General features: G+C 38.0%; 1 protein-coding gene across 5 annotated transcripts in view; it reads right to left on the reverse strand.

Annotated features, from left to right (window-relative positions):
- The window catches only part of Ada2a (Transcriptional adapter 2A), a 121,114-nt gene that overhangs the window by 86,052 nt on the left and 9,995 nt on the right, over positions 1–25,067 (reverse strand). For all 5 annotated transcript variants that reach the window (XM_090382116.1, XM_090382115.1, XM_090382114.1 and 2 more), the window contains one exon: positions 17,679–17,770. In XM_090382116.1, the coding sequence (XP_090238242.1) occupies positions 17,679–17,770 (92 nt within the window). The remainder of the gene's footprint in view (positions 1–17,678; positions 17,771–25,067) is intronic.

Consider the following 25,067-nt stretch of genomic DNA (forward strand, 5'->3'; position numbering starts at 1 on the left):
GGTGGTCATTCCCTGACCTTTCTGCATCCTCCATATTTGGTGGTGGTGGGCTCAAACCCCGGTCTAATCAAGAAGTGTGTGCTACGCACTGCTGCTCCTTCCCACCTGGCTATGGAGGCACCGGAGAGACTGCTTCTACAAGTATGGGATACATTTAATGAAAAAGGTGCAAGAGTATTATTATTATTAGCTATATAGTGCAAGGAAGCTTGAGGCTTAGGTTGCGTCAGACAAAAAAAATTCCCAAGTTACAGTGAGTGAGAGTGAGAGAGAGAGTCAAAAGTAGAAAGGAATCACCAAGAAAAAGAAGAATGATGATATCCAACTCAGGACCCTGGGTGTGCCAAGCCCATACTCACCAGCTGTGAACCCCTGGGGTTAATTTTTGAATCCCCCTTTGTGAATTGGTGATACATTTGCACACCTCCAGTTAATGGAGACCTTCCCTGAGTCCAAGGAAGCTCTCAAAATTATGGCTAAGGGTCTGCTTACTTCCTTTGCTGCTTCCTTTAATATAACTGGATAGATCCCGTCCACCCCAGATGCCTTTTTTATGTTTAACTTTAACAATTTCTCCTCCACTTTGCTCTCAGTTATTACAAAATCATTTAGCTCCCTGTTAGAGTTTGATAAATTTCTGGCACTCTCCCTCATTGAATAACTCCTCATGTGTGAATGTAGATGCAAAATACTCATTCAGTTTATCAGCTACCTGAGCATGATCCTCAATAGTCAACCCACCTATGTTAAGTGGTCCAATCTGATTCATCCCTTTCCTTCTAGAATTAACATAAGCAAAGAACTGTTTGCTGTTTTTCTTTGCATCCTTTGCCAAAGATTTCTGGTAATTTGCCTTCGCCTTTGAGACTTGATTACAGACTAATTTATATCTGCCATAGGCTTCTGTGTCACCTGATACTTTATATGCATCCCATACATTTTTCTTCTCTGCCACGAGCCTCATTAATTCATCTGACATCCATTTAGGCGTAAACCTTGAACAGTATCTCTTAGCTGGAATGAAAAGCCTAGTAGCCACCAAAATTAAGTCCCTGAAGGCTTCCCATTTAAAATTCAACGTTGGTAACATTATCAGTTGAACCCACTGTACAGAATTTAACAATTGTCTGAGACCTTGACCCTTGTAATCACTTTTACAAAAGCAAAAGCCCTTCCCTTTAGTCTTGATGGTAGTTACATCTTTAAGTAATTCCCACATCTGTTGTTGTTGTTGTTATTTTGGTTTTTAGGAGCATTAGCAACTAAGGCCATATTGCTCCGGGATATGCGGTAGTCATTCCCTGACCTTTCCGCATCCTCCGTATTTGGTGGTGACACGCTCGAACCCCGGTCTAATCAAGAAGCGAATTCCCACACCAGTACATTGTGATCACTGTCACCCAGTGGTTCCTTTATGTGCAAATTCTTAATGCATGAATAATCACTGCTGATAATCAGATCAAGCGTATTACTCCCATTGGTTGCCTCTCGAACACGTTGCTGTAGAAAACAGTCATCCAATAAATCCACAAAAGTCCTGCTAGTGTGAGAGTGATCAACCGACAAGTTCCAGTCAACATCTGGAAAGTAAAAATTAGCATTAACAAAGGCACATGATGCAAGAAAGCAAGTTTATATAGCATCAGTCAAAAAAAACCCTTATTTCACCCATCCACTCGCTCCATGTTTGTCAAGTTCTGCCTTGAATCTATTTAAGCTATCAACTTCTATTGTGGCAGTATTAGGTAGGTCAGAAAACTGCTAGCCTGAAGGATTCACAGACTAATAGATTAACAGTAACCACAGGCAGAGGTGAAAGTGATTTTTGCACTGCTTCTATTGAAATGAACAACATTCTGGAAAGCATGATGCTGGAGATTTCAAGAACTGCTGGGAGTCATCATGGAACAAGTAAATACATGGGCTATATTATGGTAACTAAGAGAAAGAACAGGTGCATGTATACTTGCATGAACAACCAAAGCCAGGAATACAGTAAATAAATTTGATGAATTTGAAGTGCTGGTCAAGACATCAAAGGTGGATATTGTTGGGATATCAGCGATGTGGTGACAGATATAAAGAGGAATGCAAAATTGAATTTGGGGAGTACAATGTGTACTGAAAGGATAGACAGTACAGGAAGGGAGGAGGGATTATACTGTTAGTTAAGAAACATAAAATCTAAGGCAGTGCATCCAGTTGACTTTGGTGGACCATGAGAAGTTGAGTCATTGTGATATAAGCACTGGGAAGGCAAAAAATGAGAATAGGAGTGTGTTATAGGCCTAATGACTCTGAATACAACAAATAACTATGCACAGAAATAGCATGGAGCAGTAAATCAGAACATCTTATAATGGGGGATTTTAGCTTCGAAGATATTGACTGGACTTTGTGGGTTAGTCACTCGTAAACTAGTAAGACTTTTGCGGATTTATTGGATGGTTGTTTTCTACAGCAGCATGTTTGAGAGATAACCAGAGGAAGTAATACTCTTGATCTGATTATCAGCATGGCTTAGCATCAGAATTAAGCATTTGATGCAAGAAAGCAAGCTTATATTAGCATAAGCCAAAAAAGAAAAAAACTTCCCATTTCACCATCTACTCACTCCAAAAGTTTGTCTAGTTCAGTCTTGAATTTATTTAAGCTATCAACTTCCACAACAACAGATGGAAGCTTGTTCCAGCAATTAACCACCTGCTGGCTAAAGGCAAATTTCCGCACATCTTTCTACAACCGTCTTTCCTCAATTTGAATTTATGCCCCCTCAGGTGCAGAATCTGAGCAAGAGGAAGAATCCCATTAGCATTGAACTTGCTCAAACCATTCAAGGCCTTATACACCTGATTCAGATCGCCATGCAGGTGCCTCGTCTCCAAACAAGGCACCTGCAAGATTATTCATGCATTAAGAATCTGCAGATAAAGGAACCACTTGGTAGCAGTCATCACAGTATACTGACGTGGGATTTACTTAAAAATGGGGAAAAGGGAAAGGAGCTATTGGAGTCACCTTTATGAAAGCAAAAGCTTTCATAAAGGTGACTCCAATGGCCTCAGACAGTTTTTAAATTCTATACAGTGGGACCAACTGATGGTGTTAACAACAGCAAATTCTAAATTCTAAATGCATTCAAGGAATTAATAGTGGAAGCTATTAGGCTTTTCATACCAACTAAGAAATACTGTTCAAGGTTTAGGCCTAAATGTATGTCATCATATTATTATTATTATTAGCCATATGGTGCAAGGAAGCCTGAGGCTCATGCTGAACCAGCCAAAAAAAAATTCCCAAGTCACTCTGAGAGAGAAAAAGAAGTAGAAAGGCATCACCAAGAAAGAGAAGAATGATGATATCCAGCTCAGGACCCTGGGTTTGCCAAGCCCATACTCACCAGATGTGAGCCCCCAGGGTGAGATGTATATATATGAACTAATGAGACTTGTTGCAGAGAAGCAAAATGCATGAGATGCATATAAATTATCAGGCGACACAGAAGTCTATGGTAGATACAACTTAGTCTGTAATCAAGTCACAAAGGAAGTTATGCAAGCAAAGGCAGATTATGAGAAATCTTTGACTAAGGTTACTAAGAAAAACAGCAGACTTCTTTACTTATGTAAACTCTAGAAGAAAGCGTATGAATCACATTGGTCCACTTGATATCGATGGTTCAACTGTTGATGATCCTGCTCAGGCAGCTGACAAACTGAATGAGTATTTTGCATTCACATTCACACGTGAAGAATTCTGTAGAGACATAGAGGCCAGAACTTTATCAAACTCTAACAGGGAGCTAAATGATTTTGTAATAACAGAGCAAAGTGAGAAGAAATTGTTGAAGTTCAACATAAGAAAGGTACACCTAGGATAGATGGGATGTATCCAGTTAAATGGAGGCAGTAAGCCCTTAGCCATAATTATGAGAGCATCCTTGGATTCAGATGAGGTGCCCATGGACCGGAGATGTGCAAATATATCTCCAATTCACAAAAGGTGACATGAGTAATTGCAGACCTGTTAGTTTAGCTTCTGTTCTGGTGAAAATAATGGAGTCACCGGTTAAGAAAACCACTGCAATCATCTAGACAAGATTGCAGTTATAGTTCAGACACAGCATGGGTTTATTAAGGGAAAGTTTTGTCTGACCAATTTGACTGTATACTATAATGTGATCACAAAGGACTGGATGCAAAAAATAATTTTGATATATACAGTCAGTTCTGCTATAATGTGGTACATGTGTTCCTAAAAATTTCTGCGTTATGAAATTTCACGTATTAAAAACAACATGGCTTATGTGAAAAATAGGGATGGGGCAGAGCACTCAAAAAAAAAAAAAAAAATGTTCAGTCTGGTAAGTAAAACACTAAAAAAAAAGTTATAAACCGAATAAAATTGCTAATGTTTAAAATTAATTGTTTAAACATCTTAAATTTCTAATAAATGAATAAGTATTACAGTAAATATAACACTTTACCATGTCAAGATATGAAGTTTGATTGATATTTCTGTTCATTGACATTTTCTTTTTTTTTTTTTTTTTGTATTGTAAAATTTAAAACAGTAAAAAAAGATAAGCAATCAATAATGACGAGCACAAATTCCACAAGTGAGACAAGTTTATGAAGCTTAAAAAGTAGAAATGAACAGAAGATTCTGAAAATTTATTTAGGTTTTTATATGATTGAAGATTTCATGGAAGTGGAAACAAATTTCACCATAATAACATAAATACCCACAGAATTCCAGTTATCGGTATTATTGAAAATGCAGTAAAATCGAGTTTACTAAGTTTATAATTAGATTGCACTAACTGAAAAACCCAATAAACTGCGAACTGCAATTTTTTTTTTATTGTTTTATGGTAGTGACCTCCAAAATGTGCTCCTCTGCTCACACTATCACACCTCACAAAATTTCTGTTCGAATAGAAAAATATCAACTCCTGAAAACATGAGTCGGCCTACAATATCACGTGTTATCTTGTGAATACAGCAAATGACAACAGCAAATGTCTCTAGCCAATACAACTACAGTAAATGGGAAATATAGCTCTCACACATTTGACGTTTGACATTTTTTAAGCTTCGTAAACTTGTATGTACTGCTGAGCACCTTGGTACGTTCAGCTGGGTGCCAGGTTTTGCATTCACCTGGTATTCCTTGCAGATGAAATTGCACATGAGCCAATTGTGAAAATCGCATAATACTCGCATTGTTCCCTAATATATCAGTCATGTTGGAGCAAATTTGCATTGCAAAAATGCGCATTATGGCAGAACTGACTATACTTGGATTTCAGGAAAGCAACTGATGTGGTTACACATGGAAGACTGCTGTACAAATTGAAGCAGTCTGGCATTAAAGGCAAGTGCTGCTATGGATAAAGGGATAGTTGAGGGGGAAAAGAAAGTGAGTGGTAATCAATGGAAACCACTCTTTGTGGACTAATGTTATTAATGGAGTTCCCCAGAGTTCAGTGTTGGGCCCACTGTTGTTTTGTATATTTATCAATGATATTGATGAAGGTATATTAGGCTTAATGTCCAAAATTGCAGATGATACAAAGGTTGGTAGGGTTGTTAATGACAATAAGCTACTGCACAGGATCTAGAAAAGTTGGGTAGATGGGGTGAGAGGTGGCAACTGAAGTTTAACATTGACAAATGCAAAGTACTGCATTTATACTGTGGGTAGCAGTAACACCAGAGTAACAACTGTGCTGTACTCACTCAGGTTGAATGAAAAATACCTGGAGGTAATTGTGCAGTCAGATAATGAAGGTTTTTTTGCAGACAGGCTGCCAGAGAATATCATGGGATCTGGACACTGATATACAGAAATTTTGCTAGCAGGGATAAGGAGGTGATTATCCTCTTGTATAAGGCAATGGTCAGGCCACACCTTGAGTACTGTGTACAGATCTGGAATCTGCATCCTTCCTCATTTTAGGAAGGATGCAGAGCTGTTGGAATGAGTACAAAGAAGGGCAACAAGGTTGGTGAGGGGAATAAAGGGTTGCCCTTACTAAACTGCAGCAAATGGAGACCAGGCACCTGCAAGGTGATCTGATTAAGGTGTATAAGGCCTTGAATGTTTGAAAAGGCTCAATGCTCATGGGATTCTTCCTCTTGCTAAGATTACACACCCCAGGGGCATAAATTCAAATTGAGGAAAGATAGTTGAAGAATAGATGTGTGAAAATTTGCCTTTAGCCGGTGGGTGGTTCATTGCTGTAACAAACTTCCATTTGCTGTTGTGAAAGTTGATAGCATAAATAAATTCATGGAAGAACTGGAGATACTTTTGGAGCAAATGGAAGAGTTTTTGTTTTTTGTTTTTTTGGCTGATGTTGTATAAGCTTTCTTTCTTGCATCATATGCTTCTACTGATGCCAATCACTCTTGCACCTATGCTTTAACTCAGCATTTTGATTTTCACGGTAAAGAGTGTAATCCAGTGACGTTAGATAGAAATGGTATTCTGTAGGAGGACACACCACATGGTTTTAAGGGATAATCATTTTTAACTAAACTGGTTAAAATAGTTAATCTGGTTACTATTTTGACACTATTACTTGTGAGTTTTTGGAATAGATATTGCTTGACTCCAAACACTCAAGAAAAAGGCCAAAGATGAGGTGGATTGATGAAATTGTGAAATTTGCAGATATCAGATAATGAAGTGTTTTGAGCAGTGCAGACAGGCTGCCAGAGCATGTTCATGGGATCTGGAAACTGATATCATAATGCCGACTCATGAGCTGTATATAGGGGATAATATCAACATAGTTTATTTGGATTTTAGTAAGATATTTTAGTAAGACTAGGTCACCCACGAGAGGTAGTAGTAGGAATAGTAGTGACATTTGATGCAAAAAAAAAAAAAATTACACCCTTCCCTCCAAATGCCTGTCCAGTTCCTCCTTAAATTTATTTAACTTATCAACTTCCACAATGACAGATGGAAGTTTGTTCCAGCAATTAACCACCCGCTGGCTAAAGACAAATTTCCGCACATCTATTTTGCATCTGTCTTTTCTTAATTTGAATTTATGCCCCCTTAGGTTTGTAATCTGAACAAGTGGAAGGATCCCAACAGAATTCAGCGTGCTCAACCCATTCAAGGCCTTATACACCTCAATCAGATCACCGCACAGGTGCCTAGTCTCCAGCCACTGCAATTTGCAGAACTTAAGCCTCTCTTGGTAAGAGGATCCCTTCACTCCCCCTCACCAATCTTGTTGCCCTTCTCTGCACATGCTCAAGCAAATCTACATCCTTCCTAAAATGAGGCCTCCAGACCTGTACGCAGTACTCAAGGCGTAGCCTGACCATTGCCTTATACAGAGGGACAATCACCTCCTTTCCCTGCTAGCAAAATTCCTATATATCACTGACAAAACCCCATGACCTGCCATGGCAGCCTGTCTGCATTGCTCAGAAAACTTCATATCTGACTGCAGGTCTTTTTCATTTTCTACTGCCTTAACTGTAGTACCACACAGTTGGTACGTTTCTCTGGGATTACTTCTACCCATATGCAGTACAGTCAGTCCTCGTATAGCAAGATAGTTGTGTTCCTATAAACCCTTGTGCAATATAAACAACAGGCCCTATCGTGCCAAGGTGCCGGCCACCCAAGATTGAACACACATTTGTAACCAAAACATTAAAACATTTGTAACCAAACACAATAAATAATCGTAATAAAATACGTAAGCATTTTAATTACTTAAGTATTTTATTACGACTATTACGTAATAAAATATTGCTACTGCTTTTGCTTCTATCGTAAGCAGACTCGTTTTTCGCTTGATTTTCTATGCAAACAGATGACAGCCATTCCATCTCTTCCGATTATTTGTGTCTTAATCTAATGGATTTTTGGATTTTAATTACACTTTGAGTTGTTCCTGCTATGAAAGTTGTTTTTATTTTCTCTGCATTCTTTGTAATTCTCGGCGTTGCCTCATTTAGGTCTGTAGCATGTGCAATATCACATGGTCTTTCATTTCGCTCAAAGCGTTTTACAATTTCATATTTTTTCTCTATCGACAGAGGCGGACAGCCTTAAGCCTTACTGGGGAAACCCCGGTGGGCCGGAGGCCGGTGTGATTTTGGGCATAAATCATAGTATGAGGTTACTACAAATTTTCCCAGGTAAGAATTTTTGACCCAGTCCGCCTCTGTTTATCAATATTGCTTTTCTTTCTCTCCCTGAATCTGTAGTGTCTTCACCAGGACGCTTCCTTTTTACACCTTTTAAGTATTTTACTCATTTTTAGGGATTAAAGCACAATTACAAAACGAGGAGGCACGCTTGATACACATAAACAAAGCTGCGCGTGTAGCAATTGAATAAACAACACCGTAAAGGCAGAGATACACTATTAACACCTCACATTTTACTAAAGCACATTTCTAGAGGTTACTACCATAAAACAATAAAAACAATTTCCAGTTGCGTTTCTGCGAGTGGAATCTGTTATAAATTGGTAGTAAATTCGATCTAATTGCATTTGCGATTATACCGATAGCTGGAATTGTGTTGGTTTTTATGTTGTTATGGTGAAATGTGTTTCCCCTTCACTGATATAAAAAAAAACAAATACACTTTCAGAATGTTCTCTTCATTCCTATTGTGTTGCGTTCAGTTTGGGTGATTCCGCGTTCGACTGCCATTTCTTGTAAACACAAAGGCGAATCGTGCATAAGCGAATTCGGTTCGTGTTATATAAGATATCGTTCCCCTATTTATAAATCGTGTATGATCGAATTCATGTAGTGTAAACACGTGTTATACGAGGACTGACTGTACTTTGCATTTGTCAAGGTTAAACTTCAGTTGCCACTTCTTAGCCCATCTGCCCAAATTTTCTAGATCCTGTTGCAGTAGCACACTGCCATTATTATCATTACCAACCCTGCCAACCTTTGTATCATCTGCAAACTTCAACACTAAGCCTGATATACATTCATCAATATCATTGATAAATATACAAAACAACAGTGGACCCAACACCGAACCCTGTGGGACTCCACTAATAACATTAGTCCACGAAGAGCAGCACCCATTGATTACCACCCTCTATCTTCTCGCACTTAACCATCCTTTTATCCATTGTAGCAACTTACCCTTAATACCATTCTGCTCCAATTTGTACAATAGTCTTCCATGCACAACAGTGTCAAAAGCTTTCCTGAAATCCAAATATATGATATAAAAATTATTTTTTGCATCCAGTTCCTTTGTAACCACATCATAATATCCTATCAAATTTGTCAGACAAGACTTTCCCTTAACAAACCCATGCTGTGTCTGAATTATTGCTTCGGTCTTGTCTAGATGATCCTGCAATGCATCTTTAACCAGCGACTCCATTATTTTACCCGGAACAGAAGTAAAACTAACTGGTCTATAATTACTCGTGTCGCCCTTCGATCCCCTTTGTGAATTGGGGATACATTTGCACATCTCCAGTCCGTGGAGACCTCCCCTGAGTCCAAGGATGCTCTCATAATTATGGCTAAGGGTTTGCTTAGTTGCTTTGCCACCTCCTTTAATATAAGTGGATAGATCCCATCCACCCCAGGTGCCTTTTCTCCTCCACTTTGCTCTCAGTTATTACAAAATCATTAAGCATCCTGCTACAATTTGATAACCTTCTGCCATTTTCAAACCTTAATAACTCCTCAGGTGTGAATGTAGAGGCAAAATACTCGTTCAGTTTGTTTGCTATCTGAGCAGGATCATCAACATTCGAACCATTGATATCAAGTGGACCAATCAGATTCATCCCCTTCCTTTTAAAGTTTATATAAGTAAAGAAATCCTTGCTGTTTTTCTTAGCATCCTTTACCAAAGATTTCTCGTAATCTGCCTTCGCCTGCCTAACCTCCGTTGTAACCTGATTACAGACTAGCTTATATCTGCCATAGGCTTCTGAGTCGCTTGACAATTTATATGCAACCCATTCATTTTTTTTCTCTGTCACGAGTCTCATTAGTTCATTTGATAACCATTTAGGCCTAAACCTTGAACAATATTTCTTAATAGGTATGAAACTTTTAGTAGCTTCTTTTAGTGCTTAGACTACACACAAGAGGGCACAAAAGTGCCTCCGTAGCCAGATGGGCAGGAGCAGCAGTGCGTAGCACACGCTTCTTGATTAGACCGGGGTTCGAGCCCGTGACCACCAAATACGGAGGATGCGGAAAGGTCAGGAAATGACCACCGCATCTTCCCGGAGCAATATGGCCTTAGTTGCTAATGCTCCTAAAAAAAAAAAAAAAAACCAAATAACCAAGGGGGCACAAATGCAAATTGAGAAAGGATGGTTGTAGAATAAATTGAGCAGAAATTTGCCTTTAGCCAACATGTGGTTGATTGCTGGAACACACTTCCATCTGTTGTTGTGGAAGTTGATACTTTAAATAAATTCAAGGAAGAACTAGACAAACTATTGGAGAGAATGAATAGGTGAAATGGAGGTGGTGTTTTTTTTTTTTTCCTGACTCCATATAATCTTGCTTTCTTGCATCATTTGACACTGCTAATGCTAATGCCATATCCATACAACTTTTTGTAATATTTGGCTTATTTTTTCTCCTAGATTTTAATAAAAATTGCAAGACAATAAAGTATTTCGTGGATCATCTGATTGATTAGCAGAAAAAGGCAAGTGTAAAACTAACCTAATATCTATGTGGAAAATTACTGGAGAAAGTAATGCCATAAGCAACTATATGGAATGTGCTAAGGTCACAATACATAAGTTAGTGTGGGGGGGGGGGGGATTTTTGTTATTTTACTTGTCTTTATTATATATATATATATATATATATTTTTTTTTTTTTTTATTTTTTTTTTTTTTATTCAATTCCTTTATTTATATCTTTTCCTACTCCTTCACTTTATAGTCTTATTTAATTAATTCTTCACTAAACTCTACTATGCCCCCCTTTAATCCCTCCCACATAGCACCTGACTTGTTAACTCCCAGAAGATTCAAGGCCCTGGGGAGTTTCTGTAATAATGTATTCCTCTCACAGACTATTGGCTCAGTGTTTAAAAGGACTGACACAACTCATATGAACTATATACAAATTTGTTTATTAACATTATTTACAAATATAGGTAATTGATGGCAGTGATCATAATTCAGTTGATCTATATCAAGCAAATAATTATATAATGTGTGCAATATTGATTAGACTAATTAATAAATCAATCACATCATTTTCTTCATGTCACTTGGATCAATCCTCAGGTCCAGGATTTTGTCTCACTTGTCACCCATCAATATCCAAACCGCTGATTTTTCACAAAGGAGTAACATGAGTACATAATGTATATAAGTATAATTTCTTGTGATTATACATAAACATTCTTCTTAATACCATCTCAATTAACCCCTTTCCAAAATATAGATAATGAGCAACCTCTACACTAATGACAATATATATCTTGTACTTACATACATATATATATATATATATATTCCTACTGTACTGTATTTTATCTTAAGACTTAGGTCAACATTCTATCTCTCTCTTATACTCCTTATCACATATGTATTTTATTTGGATTGCACATTATTCTTCTTCATGTCTCTTGGATAGAAGTTGTTGTTGTTGTTATTTGGTTTTTAGGAGCATTAGCAACTAAAGCCATATTGCTCCGGGGATATGGGGTGGTCAATCCCTGACTTTTCCGCATCCTCCGTATTTGGTGGTCACGGGCTCGAACCCTGGTCTAATCAAGAAGTGTGTGCTACGCACTGCCACTCCTGCCCACGTGGCTACGGAGGCGCCCTTGGATAGAAGTATATCATCGGGTCCAGGATTTTAGTCTCACTAGCCACCAATCAGCATCCAAGCTGTTGATTGCTCACAAAGTAAAATGAGTACAAAAAGTATATATGAATAATTTCTTGTGATTATACAGGGTGTCTCAAAAATATTGGTACAAACGTTTAGGGGAGGTAGATAACATCTAAAGGAATGTGAATCACATAGAAACCCATAACCGGAAACATCACGGGAAAGTAGTAGCAGAGGTACAAGAAGCAGAAATAACACAAGACAGTAATTAGTGGAAAACATTTATTTGACATAATATTAACAATGGAGTACGAGATGGATGCATTTCATGATGTTACAACAGATGTGCAAAGGTTCCACCATGAGACGCGATGCATGTGTGACACCAACGCAGCATGGATTGGCGGACACGGTCGAACACACACCTGGAGTTTCTTTGACAGTAGCAGCAGCGCAGACGAGTCTCGCCACGAGATCCATTTCCGCCTTCACAGGCGATTCATACACGATAGATTTGAGGGCCCCCCCCCACAGAAAGAAATCAAGGCTTGATAAATCAGGTGAGCATGGGGGCCAGGCAACGGGTCCACCACGGCCAATCCATCGACACCCAAAACGCCTGTTCAAATGGTCACGAACACACCTTCCATAATGGGCAGGCGCCCCGTCATGTTGAAACGAAATGTTGCATTTCACATTCGCTGGAACATCATCAAGTAACATCATCAAGTAACCCTGGTAGAACTTGTTCAAGAAAGATCCGATATTTAGCGGAGTTTGTGCGGGATGGTAACAGGTATGGGCCGACTAAGCAGTCACCGACCGTACCTGCCCACACATTTATTGTGAAGTGATGTTGTGCCGCATGGGGGCACACCGTGTGGGCCCTCTGCTAATCCATACACTAGATACATGTCTGCCAGCCCACAGTTCGTATATCGATGATTGCTCTTCATGCGGCGACTACTGCTTAAATGAGTAAACCAGAAATTTTCCCTCTCGCGAAGTGATGAACAACGCCATGTACCAACTTACGGTGATGTTTCCGGTTATGGGTTCCTATGCAATTCACATTCCTTTAGATGTTACCTACCTCCCCTAAACGTTTGTACCAATATTTTTGAGACATCCTGTATATAAACATTCTTCCTAATACCATATTAATTAATCCCTTTCCAAAATATAGGTAATGAGCAACCGCTAACTAAAGACAATATATATCTTGTACATACATTTATATCTCTATTCCTACTGTTCTGTATTTTATCTTTAGATCAACATTCTGTTTCTCTCCTATACTCCTTATTAAATATATATATATATATTTTTTTTAATGGGTCAAACTCTCCCTGGCTATAACTACACGTTCTCTAAGGTCCTTTTTTAATTTGTCTACAGAGGATTTGCGTGTTTTGGCACTTACTTATACTGTCGAGTTGGATCATCCTGCATGGCATTCATCTCTGCACTTGGAGTTTCTGTAGACATTTATATATGGCAATAACCATCTCTCTCTAGAACTCATCGCCTAGTAAGTGGACTGCTGTAATCTCCAATGTGCGCTGCTCACCGATATCTTTATGCAGGGATTTCCAGCTTCCTTACCGCTTCTTTAACAGGTTCACTTCTCAACTTCCCCACTACACATTTTTTTAACTCTTTGGAAACTTATACATTTCTCCCCTTATTTTAGGTTTAGCTCTGCGACGCTTCCCTCTCGGGGACCCTCCTTATGATCTCCACTCCAGAATACTCTCTCAGGAAAACTCACTTTAACTAACTCCTACAAAAATCTCAACCCTGTCTCTCTCTGACTAACTCATTTTCACAAAACCCCGACAAAAATCTCAATTTTGTCTCCCTGACTATTCGGGCTGCTGCTTTCCTCAGGACGTACTCGACAGACGGGCTGCATTCTTAAATCCATCAAGACTTACTTAACTGATTCCTTCATCTTATATATTTTCAGCACTTACTCAACTGCTAGACACACCGGCTTTTAAAATTTATCAAAATTTATTCAACTTACTATTCCATCTTAAACTTGTCAACACTTGCTCAACTGACTGACTTTCTTAAAACATATTTAAACTTTCACGACTGACTGACAGACCGAGCTGTCTTAAACTTTACCGGAATTTTCTCAACTGATTACTCCATCGTAACCATTTCAGCACTTGCTCAACTGACTGACTTTGTCTCTCCTTTCCTTGCCTCGCATCACCTTTTTGTTCTATCCCCCACCCCTTATTTCTGACCAATCATTAGCTATTTCGCCCCTTTCATCTCCTATCTCATTTGCTCATTCCCATCCCATTGTCTTGACCTCCAACTTTGTTGCCTGAACTTCCGGCGTCCAGAATTTTCTCGAACGTTCTAGAAGGATGACCGGAAGTTCCAGAAGTTTCTGGATCTTCTTTGTGACCTCACATGCTCTTAATCGCCCCATGAAATTTTTAAGTGCGTACTCCCATTCTCGAGTTTTCTCCTCTATCGTGTGCTTTCTCTTTCCCCAAATGGGTTTTGTAATGGTCTATTGTTTGATTAAGGGTGGGGTGCTGCCTTCGCTCAGTATACTTTTACTATGAATTTTTCCAGATCGGTGAATCCATTGTTCCGCGAGTTCAAAACCGCTCTCCCCCCTGTTGCTATTTCAATCATCAACTTACTTAAGGATAGTAGGCCAAACAAGGGATATAATTAAAGCTGGGAGTGTCTGAACTACAGTTTTCAAAATCCACTGTTTTCTAAAACCCGGTATATTACTGAAGGCTGACTGTTTAAAATACAAATAATTTTCCAAAATATTAACAAAACCACTATTAATAACAGTTGTAAGGAGAGGTTCTTACATTAGGCAATGTTTTTTTTTTTTTTTTTGTTATTGGCACATCGGCTTCTGTGGCCATAATGTACTTTCCAAGGTTTTTGCATTTTCTACTCTGATCCAAGCCCAAGGCAGGATTCGAATCCACAACCTTTGGATTGCCAGGCAGGCACTTTACCCACCCAGCTAGCCCGTCGGCCAAGTTAGGCAATGTATGCATTGCATTACCTTTCAGGCACAAAAAAACAACTTTAATAAGCAAAGTGCTTAAACCAAGAATTTTTTTTCTGTGTATCTACCATATTGCCCATTTATTCCACCAATTAGCAAACTTCCACAAAAAGTATTCTGTGCTTCAGTGTGATGCATGTAACAAATAAATGAGATTGAAGCCATGACAGAGGGAGTGACATACAATATCTGGGGTTGATGCAAATCCATCAGTTAGAACAAGGACATTGAGGTCCAAATGAATTCTGTGCTTCAGTGTGATGCATGTAACAAATAAATGAGATTGAAGCCATGACAGAGGGAGTGACATACAATACCTGGGGTTGATGCAAATCCATCAGTTAGAACAAGGACATTGAGGTCCAAATGAATGAGAAGCTGGCTCAAATCAAAGCTGAATGGTGGGAACATGGTCACAGCCATAAACACTTATGCAGTCCCAGTATTAATGTACTCCAAGCTAGAGGAGATTATGAGATTGACCAGGATAATGATGACCAAGAGCCACCAACACCACCCAAAGTCAGCCATTGAGAGACTGACTATAACCCATAAAGAAGGAGGGAAGAGATTGACTGACCTCATTGAACAAGAGAAGAAGACAATTAAGAACCTGTGGGATTACTTCCAGAAAACACAGCACCAATTTATCGAGCCATAAGAAAGATAGATAAATGGCACACAATACTCAACCTCAACAAGAATACTACACTTGCACAGACAAAAGAAACAAAGACAGAAACATGGGCAAAGAAGAAGACATTTCGTGGTAGGCACTACAATGATCTCCATCAAGACTAGATAAGATGGCTTCCAACACTTGGCTCATGAAAGGAAAGCTCTTCCCTGCGACCGAAGGATTCACCATCCAAGATCAGATAATCAACACCAGGAACTACAGGAAATACATCATCAAGGATCGCGGAGTAACAGATGACACATGTTGATGCCACCTAGTTGAACAATCCAGCACATCATCACGGGATGCACAGTGATTATCCAAATAGAGTACACTCACAGATATGACCAGGCGGCCATGATGATGATTCATCAGAAGCTAGCACAAAGATACTAGCTGATCGAAGAAAGTTTACCATATTACAAGTACAAGCCTCAGGCCACACTAGAGACCTCTACTCACAGACTATACTGGGACCATGGCATAATAAAGGACAACACAATCCCACATAACAGACTAGACATAATTCTCATTGACAAGAAGGAAATGGCTACCTACCTGATTGATATAGCTGTGCCCAACACCAGCAACCTCCAAAAAGCATGAGAGGAAAAGATCAGGAAGTACTCAGACCAGACAGGAAGTCAAAGATATATGGCATATGAAACAAGTAATGACTGTCCTGATCACAGTGTCAACCACTGGCATGGCACCAAAGAGCCTCCATAAGAAACAAACATCAATAGGCCTCCCAGAGAACACTTACATGGAACCCCAGGAAGCTGTTATCCTGAACACCTATAGGATTTCAGGATTGCAGTTTCTCAACCAATAATAATAGTAACTGGACACTCCATGCACTTGGTACCAGTACCCGTCACAGGGGGGGGAAAAAAACCTCATAAAAGGAGAAAAAGTTTATTATAACAAACCATTACTGATGTAATGTTTTGTTATAATTATAACAAACCATTACTGATGTAATGTTTTGTTATAATAATAACAATAATCATCAATGTCAGGTGTCTATTTGTCTGATTTTAATTAAATTTGGGATGGTGACAAAAAGAGCCAAATATAAAGTTTCATGAAAATTTGTTCACAAGTCCTTTCTTGAAGGCAGACAGAGCAACACAGTGAAGACAATGGGTATTTTATGCATTTGTAAATGTGTCTAAAAAAGACACTCTCACACATCTGTATCCTAACAGTAGGACTATAGATAAATTTGATGAATTCAAGATGCTGACAAAGTCAAAAAAAAAGCAGACATAATAAGAAATATGGAAAGGCAGACATAATGGCAAGAAACATGGTGCCATTCAGATATACTGGATGGATAATTTGAATTACAGTAAATACACCATGTAAAGGAAGAATGGACATAGAGGTTGCCTCTGAATGTAGTTAAAGTAGAACCTAACAAAGTTCATGGCATTTATGAGAACAAGTTCAAAAGTTCAAAAAAGAGAAAAAGTGTTAGGTGTGTGGTTATGATTGTCTGATACCCCAGTAACTTATTTCTTTAAAAGAAAACTGAAATGATAAATAAATATTAAAATTCATTTCCTAGTATATATATTACATTGACAAAAATAACTGAAAACCAGCATGTTTCAAAGAAACTTTTATTGATACGATATTTAATAATGTGTCAGCTCCTTAATTAGCCTTAACTACACACTGTACCCTCTGCAAACAAATTTTTGATAACAGGAAAGGCAGTATTTTGGTTCATTCCTTTCTTCCTTCCTTTAACATAGCAGTCAATTCATCAGTGTTGAATCCAGAGTGGGGAGATATCATAGCATGCCTCATATCCAACTCCCAACAAAGCTAAAAAAAACATCTGATTTCACTCTGAAATCAGTTTTATGCATGTTTTCTTCAATTTTATTTCCTATAATGCTTGATTAAGGCTTCCTTTATGATGCATTTTAATGTCTTATTTCACTTCAGTTGAGTTAATTCATGAGCATGAATTAAGTCAACTGAATTAAAACTAATGAACTACCTGTGAAAGCTAAATTTACATAAATTTTCATCATTTATAGGTTAAAATTACTTTTTATTCTAGTTCTTGAAGTAAAACAAAGATCAAACTTACCAGTTGCCAAACCCACATTCTAAAATACAATTGAGAAGCTTTATTTCTTCTTTAGCTGTCCAATGACTCTCCAGCAGAGGAAAATTATTTTTCTAACAAAAAATATGTATATCATTTTAATTATATATATTACATAATTATATAATGTATATAATTAAAATGAGCTTTATTAGGAATATTGAGTATAACATACATTATCTGAAAGATAAATAATAACAACTAGATATACCCTGCATAACATATGCCAACTTTTTGATTATGGTGTAAATAGCTTAATCTAGATCCTCCAGTCTTCACCATTCTTGTTTAGCAGTGATATAATTCTACAGCAGTCACCTGTGGGATATATGCATATGTCTCTATTTGCAGGTGGGTCCCCATCTTCTCCAACAAATATTGCAGCACGTCCGTTTTGGATGTAGGTGCATTATATTGTCTCTTAACATCTTGTCCAATTGTTGCATTACTTCAGCCATACACCCTTGGTTTGATTGTTTTTCAAGCCATTTTGTTGTTGCTTCAGCAGAATTAAAAATATAAAGTTGTCCACATCCTGGCTTATTTGCCTCGTTTGGATATAGCAGTGAGACCAAGTGGTAAATCTGGCCACATATTCTAAAATAGTATGGACCATTTCCAGATGGTGATTTAATCTCTGTGCCCATTGATGCGAATGCCATTGCTGAGTTGTACTCTTGTATATGTTCTCTGTAGTAAACAGCTCTTGTAATAGAGTAGGTGTCTCAGATGGTGGGTCAAGTGAAACCTTTCCATCATGAAAGCATTTAGTGTATTTATTCGATGTGTTTAACTCATGTCCTTAATATTTTGCATTGCAATACTCACAGTTGTAAGTATTTCCTATGTCATCCTCTTCCACGTTAATTAAAGCTTGTTGATTATTTGCATTTGGTACTTCTATTTGATTACTCCTATGGCATTTTGCCCATCTTCTCATTTCCAATCTTGCTTCTCTTTCTTCAATGTTTTTTGTCCATCTTCATAGTCATAGAGTCTCGTTTTGGTCTCTTAGTCCACACTGTTCAGCCCTCTTAAAACTTTGAACAGTTTATTAAAATTAAAGACAGATAAAATAAACATACATTAATAGCCTTCAGGCATAGGTTGCCTCTCTTCAGTCAGAAAACGTTAGTACAAAAATTAATAAAGAATGCCTGGTATGGTGGTCATGCAAGGTGAACCACGTGAATGGGTGCTGGCAACAATTAGCAGTTGGAAAATTTGGGCAGCATACCTATATATATATATATATATATATATATATATATATATAAGAAGAGTAATAATAAATAAATAAAAAGAGTAATAATAATAAGTATCAGGCCATATTGGGACCACGCCATAAAAAAAGGAGATCTTCATCATCCTGCACAACAGACTAGACAACCTTCCCTGACAAGAAGGCAAAGACTGCCTACCTGACTGATAGAAATACCCAACAGAAGCAACAACACCAGCAACCTCCAGAAAATCTACAAAGAAAAGATCAGGAACTACACAAAACTTACACAGGAATTCAAAGATTTTTTTTTTTTTCTAGTTATTGGCACATCGGCTTCTGTGGCCATAGTGCACCTCCCAAGGTTTTTTTGCAGTACTTTGATCCAAGCCCGAGGCGGGATTCGAACCCGCGACCTTTGGGTTGCCAGGAATTCAAAGAGATGTGATGTACGTAACAAGTAACAACCATTGCAATCACCATGTCAATCACTTGCATGGTGTCAAAGAGCTTACATAAGAACCCAAAAGCAATAAGCCTCCCAAACAACAATTACAAGGAACTACAGAAAGCTGCAATCCTGAATACCTATAGGATAGTCAGAGAATTCCTGGACCGATAATAATAATAATAGCGAGACATAACAACTACCCCATGCACCTGGTACCAGTATCTGTTGCAGAGATGGGGAAAAAAACCATAAGATGAAGAAAAAAATAATAATAATTATTTTTTAATTATTTTAAATGTTTAAACAAAATTAATGTCCTGATTATGAAAATATCAATCTTTTGCTTCTGTCATGTCTACATCAAAATATGTACGCATTTTTTAAATTCCTTGTTTTTATACAATATCAGCATAATGGTTGTAATTATTACACACAATATATGCTACTTAGGCATGTTTCCCACTCAATGATTTCCTTTTATACTCCAGATTGCTTTCTCGTTTAAGGAACCAACAGTAATCTTCCATCATGGCAGAATTCCAGCGACCTTGGTATAGTTTTTCCATTGCAGATGTCCTGGTGGAAGCGCTCTCCTTATTCATCACTGACATCTGCTACGTTTTCAGGAAAGAAATCCATATGGGAATGAAGGAAATGCATTTTCAATGACATTCGGCACCCCAAATTCTTGTATCATTTCAGTAAGTTTGTCACCAGTTGCTTATAGTTCTCTTTCTGAGGAATCCGTGTACACAGCCTTGAAAGATCTTCATGCAGCCAGTTCAACATCATTCAGATTTCTTTGAAATTCTTCATCTTTTAGGAGCTTTCTTATTTAAGAACCTATGATAATTCCTTCCTTCAGCTTTGCATAAGATAAATTTGGAAACATTTTCAGTAAATATGCGAATCCTCTGCTTTCTTTATCCAGCGCCTTAGTGAAATTCTTAATCAGTCCAAGCTTGATATGTAAAGGGGGGAAGAAAAACCTTTTGTGGATCAACCAATGGAACATACTTTATATTGCTTTTGCCGGGAATATATTCATCTCTCTTATCCCAATGTTGCAAGACTATCCCACAAACACAGGAAACAACAGTATTTAGTGAAACCGCCTTGCAACCCAACAAGCAGTCCAATCACTTTGAGATCACCACAAATAATAAACCATAGTCATTGTAACATATAGCAGCAAGAATCTGGAACATACTATCATAAGTTTCTTTCAGGCCAACAGCATGACAAGAGGAATTGATAGTAAAGTATTTCCATTTATGAAGCAATACTGCTTTCAAACTCAGCTTTGACTCATCAATGAACAAACGCCATTCAGAGGTATTGTAATCAATGTTCAGTTTGTGCATAAGACCAATGACGTCTTTGCAGACACATGTTGTTTTCCATTGCAAAATATCTTGAAAACTCTTCACTTTTCTTACAGTATATTGTAACATGAGTACCTTTGGCAAGTAAGCTCCACTGTTGTAGTCTGGATCCGAGTAATTCTCTTTGGGTAAGCCCAAGTCTCTGATCAAGTTGCGTAATTATTCTTGTTCAATGTAGTGTGGGGCCTTTTCTTTTTCTGGCTCGTAGTCCAAATCATGTGCAGTACATGGTTCCACGACATCTGGTAAAACGATTTCTTCTGTACCTTCATCACTACTTCCAATACTCAGAGATTTTGGTGGCACAGGTACTGGCAGTTCTTTACCATGTGGCACCGGCCTAATTGCTGATTGGATATTTGATGCAGTGCTTGCTCTTTTTGGAAATATCTTTTATTTTTGTCATGCAGAAATAGCAGTCATTAATGATTCTTGGGCTCGCACCACACCATAGGGACAGCAAAAGATAATGCTCTCAGCCTGTCATATAACCACAGCCTTAAGTTTGTTGTACAAGTTTTTTTTTGTTTTAGTTAGTTGTTGGCGCATCGGCTTCTGTGGCCATAATGCACCTCCCAAGGTTTTTGCAGTACTCTGATCCAAGCCTGAGGCGGGATTTGAACCCGTGACCCGGTTGCCAGGCAGGCACTTTACCCACCCGGCTAGCCTGGTCGGCTGCACAAGTAATACAACCCAATATGTGGAGTCCAATTTTTTTCTTGGTCACCAATCTTGCAGCTGAAGTACAATGAATATGCAACTATCATGACATTGTATATTTTCTTCCTTTGGGTTTTTGGGGTTAAGTGTCCATAAACATAGCAGAAGTTGTCTGGGTGATTGATGCAAATTCTGTGCTTTGTCTTCTCCATTTTAACAATGCATTAACCTAAAAACAGTAAAAGCAATTGGTAAATTTGAACAGAAGGTGAATTCTTGTAGTGTAGTTTATCATACACTACATATTGAATGGTGTAATAAAATTAATAAAAATACTGACTTGTCTGGAAAAGTACATCAAAATCAAAATATACTATATTGCAAGAACAGTAATGATGTACTTGCTTAACTTTTAGCCAAATAAACAAAACCAACCAAAAGTTAATAAGTTTAAAAATTGTATTTCAAACAGTAATGATATCTTTGTACAGAATCCAGTAATCTATCTATATCTTAAATCTGAGACGTGATAGGAAATTTTTATGATTTATTTTAAATTCTACACATAAAACTTGACCAGAAACAACCACTGATTTGCTGGAGGTAAAAATCATGTCGGGTAACGTAATTTTTTTATAATAATGATCTTTATTATGCATACAAAAATATAAAGCGATCCTCCCTGAAGTGCATTCTAAAGGTGCTGAAGTGCAATTAAAAGGGGTTCAATTAGTCCAGCAGTTATGATGCCGAACTGCCAATATCATTGACACAGGTTCGAATCCCACAACAAAGGGCAAAAAAAAAAAAAAAATTTCATGGGGAGGGGGAATCAGAAAAGTGGCATCATCAGATCTATCTTCCCCAAGTCCAAAGTGATGGCTGAGACAGAGAGTGGTGCCAGGTGTTGCGCTTCCATAACTACCACCCACCACTGGATGCAAAAGCCAAAGCTAAAATAGGTCCATAGCTGGATGAAGATGAGAAGTACACATACTGAACATACTGCAGAGTGTGGCGCAGGATAAAGTCACTCGCCTTCAGGCCTTAGGCAAAGGGGTTGGTTTGAAAGGTCAGAGATCGGAGACAGTCTCCTGCAGACGACAGTTGAGTGAGTAGCACTGTCTCCCATATGGCTACCACAACTGAAGAGCAAGACCACCCAGCCCAACCATCTGAAGCTGCTTCCTGCATAACTGCACTAGTGACCACCCAAGAAGGAAGAAGCCAATGCATGAAGTGGAGCATCGAAATGAATACATTATCATGCAAGCATACTACGAAGTAACAAAGCTAGAGTTGACAATATGCAGGAATTACAAAGTGGCTGGAATGATTTTCAACTCTTCTGGTTACCAAACAGCGAATACCAGACCCAAGACAAATCTGATAGCTCCTGCAATTTTGGAAAAAAATTCAAGCAGGATGTAAGCAACCAACTACAAACAATGATGAATATGGACACAATAGAACCACAGAACTGGAGAAGAAACAGCGAGTTCAAAAACAACTACAACCCAGAACAGTCGAAGTTGTAAACAGACAAGTTCATGATATCCGGAATGGAAGAAAGCGCTTAGTAGAGCCCGTCAACACCAAATACGGAGGATGCGGAAAGGTTAGGAATGACCACCGCATATCCCCTGGAGCAATATGGCCTTAGTTGCTAATGCTTCTAAAAACCAAATAACAACAACAGAATCCTGTGACAAGTCACAGACCACCTCAAGAGGCGAATAATACCAAATTATCTCAACAACAAAGTAACAGTAGAACTTCAGCACATCTATTCTGCAACAATCCCTCAGTTTGAGTTTGTGCATATTCACAAGTGTAGTCTGAGCAAGAGGAAGAATCCCATCAGTATTGAGCTTGCATGATCCAATCAAAGTCACAAGGATGAATAGAGGAGAAACCAGGGAACAACATAACACAAAACGTGAAGACATGGAATGAAAAGACTGCTGTACAAATTGGAGCATTGTGGCATTAAGAACAAGTTTCTGACGTGGATAAAAGGATGGTTGAGAGGGAGAAGACAGAGAGTGGCATTCAGTGGACACCGCTCTTCGTGGACTAACATACTAATGTTGGCAAGACGGTTAATGACAGTATGCTACTGCAGCAAGATCCAGAAAATTTAGGCTGAGAAATATCAACTGAAGTTTAATATTGATAAGTGCAAAGTACTGTATATGGGTAGCAATAATCCCAAAGTAACATACCTCTGTGTGGTTCTACACTCAGGGTAGTGGAAAATGAAAGACCTGGGAGTAATTATGCAGTCAGATATGAAGTTCTCTGAGTAGTGCAAAAATTTATATGATGAATTTCTGTAATGAGTACAGCATTCAGATAGGCTACTTGTAGGGTTTTGTAAATGATGTACAGGAATTTTGCTAGCAGGAACAAGGAGGTAATTATCCGATTGTATAAGGTAATGGTCATGCCACATCTTAAGTACTGTATACAAGTCTAGAGAGATTCTTCCTCTTTCTCAGACTATGCACATAAGAGGGCTTAATTGAAATTGAGGAAATCAGTTGCAGAATAGATGTGTGGAAGCTTTAGTCAGTAGGCGATTGATTGTGGAAACAAACTTCCATTTGTAGAAGTTGAAAGCTTAAACAAATTCAAGGACAAACTATTGGAGGGAATAGATAGATGAAATGTGAGGGGTTTTAATTTTTTTTGGCTGATTCTGTATAAGCTTGCTTTCTTACATCATCTGCCACTGCTAAAATAACAACTTACTGTTATTTTATAAAAATATGTAAAAAAAGAATAAATATGGTTTTCCTTTTAATGTACTTAAGAAACTTCGATTTAAAATTAAATAACAGATTTACTTTTCACTCTCTGTTATAATGCTTGGAACACTGTACTGGAAAAATTAGTTTGAAAATCATCTCATGTGCTACTTCTGCTAAACATTTGCTACTACATGCAAATGGAATTCATACTACAGGAACTCCCCGACTTACGGAAATTCGACTTTATGTAAGTTTTTGCCGGCCGGTGCAAACTTAAAAAAATCATGGAAACGTATTTTGCATCCCATAGGAATAAATGGAGGTATCGTGAAAATATCGTAATGTGAACCCAAAAACACATTGTGTTTTTTTTGTATTTGTTCCAAGTCCTTCGAAGTTGAAAATTTTGCTGTATTACTAAGCTATTTATCTCTCTAAAAGGTCATATTTATAATGGAAAATGGACTACCCTTTCATCGTTATCATATGTTCCCGTTATAAGAATCAATTTTGAATGTTTTTGTGATATTTTTCTAAAGCACGTTTCTGGAGGTGACAACCATAAAACAATAAAAACAATTTGCACTTTCCGGTTTATTGGGCTTTTCTGTTCATGCATCTAATTATAAACGGGTAGTAAAGTCGATCTTATTGCATTTGCGATAATAACAATAACTGGAATTCTGTGGGTTTTTACATTACAGTATTATGGTGAAATGTATTCCCCTTCACTGAAATCTTCAAAACATATAAAATAGAAATTTTCAGAAACTTCTCTTCATTCCTATTTACGTATTGCAATGATAAAGGGAAAGTGACTAATGAAAAGTGCAAGTGGTGGTAGTTTCAGGAAATGAAACAAAATTAATTTAGAAATGAAGATGAAAATGATTAAGAAGT

The sequence above is a fragment of the Mastigoproctus giganteus genome, chromosome 9 (assembly GCF_048544385.1).
Source record: "Mastigoproctus giganteus isolate SK-2022 chromosome 9, ASM4854438v1, whole genome shotgun sequence".
In the NCBI taxonomy this organism is placed as follows: Eukaryota; Metazoa; Arthropoda; class Arachnida; order Uropygi; family Thelyphonidae; genus Mastigoproctus; species Mastigoproctus giganteus.